The 5731-nt window shown below is 36.7% G+C and overlaps 1 protein-coding gene across 1 annotated transcript; it reads left to right on the top strand.

The window, feature by feature from the left end:
• Positions 1-566: 566 nt before the first annotated feature.
• LOC134371885 (vomeronasal type-1 receptor 4-like) lies at positions 567-4014 on the top strand. Its single transcript, XM_063088797.1, is given in 2 exon segments — positions 567-682; positions 3051-4014. Coding segments are annotated over 2 exon segments (1080 nt in total).
• The last annotated feature ends 1717 nt before the right edge of the window (positions 4015-5731 follow it).

Genomic DNA, 5731 nt, shown 5'->3' with positions numbered 1-5731 from the left:
GTATGAATGTGTGTGTGTGTGTGTGTGTGTGTGTGTGTAGTGTGGTGGTTTGTCCACTATTATGGCTCGAACCCTAATTCGATAATGGGGGGTGATTGCAAATGATCCCGGATCAAAGTTATTTGTTTATAGAAAAACTAAAGAATACAATTTAACTTCTGATTTACCTTCCTTAATTAGTTCCAAAACAGCATTGTTTATTACTGAAAATTCAGCTAAAAAAAAAAAATGTGTAGAGGAGTGTGTAGCCCATTCTGTGACCTTAAATTAAATAAGTAGCATTGACTTATCTGATACTTTTAAAACATGATAAAATCTGCCTGTCAAACTATCTGATCCCGGTCCTTTATTTGTGAGAGATAGTATTAGAAACTTCTGTTTCTTTTATGGATATTTTTCTGCTTCTACTTTTTAACACTAATGGGTCTATATTGGTAAAATCTGTTTTCATACAAATATTCCATATTAGTTGATACTGAGTTGTGCAAATGGGTCCAATGATATCTGAAGTAAACTCTTGGGAGCTTGTTCATTGTCACTTGTAACTTATAAAAAATTCTTCTGAGATGTTTGTGTCACTCTATTTCTTCGCTGATAACTTGATGATGCAGTTCAGGGATGTGAAGACGAGGAAAGATGTCACTTTTGGAGAGGAAAAGTCCTCAGCAAAGCGGAACATCCAGTGAGTCAATGCACTTTGCCAGTCCCTCACGTGTCACACCTCAGCATTTCCTGCTCTCCCTCATGTGAGACTCTGTCTGACTCCTGGGGTCATGAAAAAGAAAGAGTCTCTCAGAAGTTCTCCAGTAGTCTCTTAAGAGATGCTAACTGGAAACTTGTAATTGCTCTTGGTAATTAGCAACAGAGGAAAAAGTTTTCAGAAACATTTTCATGTCCCCAGCCTGCCCTCCCACTGATGCTTCAGGTGAAATGATAATTGCAGTTCTTAGGGGAGGTGAGGTCACAGAACCACAGACCCATGTCTTGGAGTCTAGCTGCACTCTCTCAAACCTGAAGTGGCTGCCTTGACATTCACGCTGAGCCCGCCATCTAGGTTGCAGGGAGAAGCTGGTGAGTATTCTGTATTTTGGTCTGAGAGTTAGAATCTGTAAGGGAAGGAGGCATATCAGAAGTCTGGGTAAGAAGTCATATTGGAAAAAGTTGATTCTTCTGGGTCTGAGTTTGGACCAGTGCCAAAGCCATACAGTAAGAAGTAATTCTGAGTCATGAACTGAGCTAGTGAGGGGAGATGGGTTCCTAGATCCTATGCCCATCTCTGATGGCTCCTAGTGTAATAGGGTGTAATTCACAATGACAATGATGGTTGGTGTTTATCCAAGTAATAAGGAAACTTGAATTTTAATGTGCAGAGGGCTGTAGTTCTGAAATCAATCTCCTGTTCAGCCTACATGACAGCAGTCACAGGCATAATTTTCTAAATTGGTTTACTAACTGGGTGCCCATAATACATCCATGCTTGTAATAAAGAACGGGATAAATCTACGGGAGTCTTCTAATTCTGTGCAGAAACAGTGGGCCTAATAGAAGTTGCTGGAATGAATTGTTTTTTTCTAAGTATGGGTTTATAAAGTGGTTTGTGGATTCTATTATTGTGTCTACTGACTATGAGAGACTTTTCTCTTTTAAAGTTAGTGAAGCAGCATTGAAGGAAAAAATTAATTTATAATGATCCGTTTCAGAGACTATCTGAAAGTCTCAAATGTGTCTTGCAATACGAGGGCCCTTCTAAAAGTTAATGGAAGGATGTGTACTATCTTTTAATTCTATTTTCTCATGAATATTTTGAGGTATCCTCATATTTCCTCTGCTTTAAAATATAATACCAATTCAAATATTTATTTTAATTTCTACAATATGCAATATTTTTGCCTGAACATTCCATTTTGCCTGTGTCTTATATGTCACTATTTCTCACAAATAGTGCCATATTGTTAATAATTTTATGTAACTCATATTAATAAATAAGTATATGATTTGAAATAATTGATAATTTTGTTTGTACCATGTACTATTTTATCAAACATCAATGTTTCATGCCCCATACTTCCTGTGATTTGTGCTACTGAAAGTTTAGTCCTGGGATAAAACCAAAGAAGTCTTTCTGCTGCCATCCTAATATCAAGCCATCCCTGCAGTGTGTAAACCCACCTCCTCATGATGCAGATTCCTGTGGGATTATACTGCAATCTGTGCATCTACATTTTACTAGAGTATCCAAACCTTCACTCAGAAATTATATCGGCCTATTGAGTAAGTTTTTATAAGTGAACAGACACTTGTTACTACCAAAATTATAAAATAAAATAGCAGCAATCAAATAAAATGACAAGGTACAAAATCAAAATGAAATGTATAGATTTATTTTATTTTTTTTGAAGAACACAGCTAACTAGATTCTTACTATGCCATGGATTAAATACAGTATTACTGCTACCAGCACAGCCTGGATATAATCCTCTGCACCTAGCAGGGTGTGAATTTATATGAAATACTTGACTTGTCTGAGCTTAGGTTCCCCTCATGTTTGTAAGGAAAGTAATAGTAGTGCCTGCCTCATAAATTTGTGATGAATAAAGAAGTCACCATGTGTGTGGCTTTCATAACTGTGATTTGTACATTGCAAGTGCTACTTAATGCTTATGCAGTCAACCCGTGGATGCCTCTAAATGATGAAAAACTTAAAGTATTTTTTTGCTGCATGAGTGTATTTGTCCACTTCTGTTGCTTATAACAAAATATCTGGAACTGTGCAATTTGTGAGAAAATGAAATTTATTGCTTACATTTTCTGAGACTGGGAAGTCCAATGTCCGGGGAACACATCTGGTGAAGGTCTTCCTTGTTGGTGGCTTCAGTGACACAGGATATCACATGGAGAGATGGTGAATCAGAGAGAGAGACTAACCTCCTCATTCACTCACCTTTTTAAAGACACCAGAACCACTCCTATTATTCCAAAAATGGGTCAATCCATTCATTTGACATGATACAAGTAGCCCACATATGATATTCCCATGCAGGATCCTTTAGCTCAGAAGACAAATAGTAACTGAAAACTAACAGGATGGCCACCAGGAATGTGGCAATAGGAACAATCGTCTTATTACAGACTGTATTTGGAATCCTGGGGAATTTCTTTCTTCTTTACCATTATCTCTTCCTTTATTTCACTGGGTGCAGGTTAAGGACCACAGATTTGATAGTGGAAAGCCTGCTTGTAGCCAACACTTTGGTTATTTTGTCTAGAGGAATCCCGCATGCAATGGTATCTTTTGGGTGGCAACATGTCCTCAGTGATCATGAATGCAAGTTCATTTCCTATCTGCACAGAGTGGGCAGAGGTGTGTCCATGGGCAGCACCTGCCTCTTGAGTGTCTTCCAGGCTATTATGATCAGTCTCAGAAACTCCAGGTGGGCAGAACTCAAAATGAAAGCTTCCAGGTTCATTGGCCCTTCTATTTTCCTGTGCTGGACCTTGCAAATGCTAATAAATGTCATTTTTCCTATGTATGTGACTGGGAAATTGAGCAACAAAAACATCACAAACATGAAAGATTTTCAATACTGTTCTTCTGTTCGTCATGATAGAACTGCAGACTGGCTGTATGCAGCATTGCTGTCATTCCCTGATGTGTTGTCTCTGGGGCTCATGCTCTGGGCCAGCAGCTCCATGGTTTTGGTCCTGTACAGGCACAAGCAGCGGGTGCGACACATTCACAGGAACAATATCTCCCCCTTGTCCTCCCCTGAGTCCAGAGCTACCAAGACCATCCTTCTCCTGATGAGCACCTTTGTCTTCTTTTACACCCTCGCCTGCATCTTTCAAGGTTGTTTGGCCCTAATTAATAAACCCAGCTGGTTCCTGATGAGCAGCACCTCAATAATTGCTGGGTGTTTCTCTACTATCAGCCCCTTCCTGCTCCTGAGCTGTGACTCCAGTGCATTCACCCTCTGCTTTTCCCAGATAAGCAGTAGAGAATCCCTGAATGATTGAGGAACATGTAAATTGTGTGATTTTGCACATAGTTCAAGTGGTTATTCACTTGTTCCCCACAGAATCGTACGTAACACTCATTTCACGAGATAGTGGTGGGATAACATACAAACTTATGCGCATACCATACATACATTTGTACATTATAATTGTGTGTATGTGTGAGTGTATATATACATGTGGGTGTGCATGTGTGCATGCATATATATTACATTGTGATGGTTATCTATCAAGGAATAATACTAGGAATTTGTATATAGAATTTAAAATAGTGCTAGTTACAATAACGACAATCTGTTTTACTAAAGTGTATTTTATCTGATATTTATCTTGGCAGTTTTAGTTAATTAGCTGGTTAAATTACATGCAATGTACTTTTTCTTTATCTACTTTGATTCTTTTATCTTAGCTGTTATCTCTTGAAAAAATTAACAAGTGAATACAGTGAAGCAACATCTGACTTTAACAGGAGTAATTGCTCCTTTTTGTTTAATATAATAAGGGACTTATTTAGGAAGCATTTATTAGTATATCTGACTGTTTTTTATTTTCTTATTTTTCTATGTTGATTATTTCCTGTATCGATTTAATTTAAAATCCTATTTTACTCCTGTTTTTTGGGGTGTCATGTATTTAGTAATGCTTTATTTCAACCTAGAAACTACAGTGTACTTTAAAAAACTAATCATATTCTAAAAGTATTGAATACTTTTACTCTCGAAATAGACAATATAAAGATATTGTATGCTAATTTTTTACTTTCTTACAACTTATTTTTTAATTACTGTATGTATTTTTTATCTCCCTTGCTGAAATTCAAATTTTATTATTATTATTATTAGACCAAAAACAAGCCTTAACACATTTAAAAAGACCAAGATCATAGACAATATCTTCTCTGACCACAATAAGAGAAGAAAATTTGGAAAATTCACAAATGTGTGGAAATTAAATAACACTCTCCTAAATAAGCATTAGGTAAAAAGGAAAATCACAGGGAAATTATAGAGTACTTTGAGATAAAAATGAAAGCACAATGTATCAAAATGTATAGGATGCAGGGCTCATGCGGTGCTTAGAGGAAAATTTATACTTGCCTTCAGGAAAGAGACAAGAGGAGCAAACTAAACCAAAAGCAAATATGAGTAGGAAATAAGAAAGATTACAACAGAAATGTATGAAATAGGGAATTAGAAGATGATAGAGAAAAATCAACAAAAACAAAAGTTGATTCTTTAAAAAGATCAACAAAACTTGCAAATCTTTATCTAGATTGACCAAGAAGAAAAGAGAGAAAACCAAAATTACTAAAATTAGAAATAAAGCAGGGGCATTATTACATTGTCATTATGGATTTTGGGGGTGGTAAGATTCAGTTTCTTTCTCTTTCTCGTTTGCATTTTTGTTCTACAAGTGGATTTTGTTCCTTCTTGTGTGTTCATGGTACTGATTATCGTTTTTTTGGATTCCAGATGCAGGACTTCCTTGAGAATTTCTTGTAGGGCTTGTTGTATGGTGGTGAACTCCCACAGTTTTTGTTTGTCTGGAAAATACACTATTTTTCCCTTGTTTCTGAAGGATAGCCTTGCTGGGTAGCTGATATGTATATTCAAAACATTTTATGCACAGGTCATGAATGAACTTCTCCACAGAATTTCACAAACTGAACACATTCCTGTATGCAGATCCTATGTCAAAAAACAGAATATTGTCGGCC

The sequence above is a fragment of the Cynocephalus volans genome, chromosome 3 (genome assembly GCF_027409185.1).
Source record: "Cynocephalus volans isolate mCynVol1 chromosome 3, mCynVol1.pri, whole genome shotgun sequence".
NCBI lineage: Eukaryota > Metazoa > Chordata > Mammalia > Dermoptera > Cynocephalidae > Cynocephalus > Cynocephalus volans.
The sequence above is the reverse complement of the archived record's forward strand: the minus strand, read 5'-3'. Positions and strand labels throughout refer to the sequence as shown.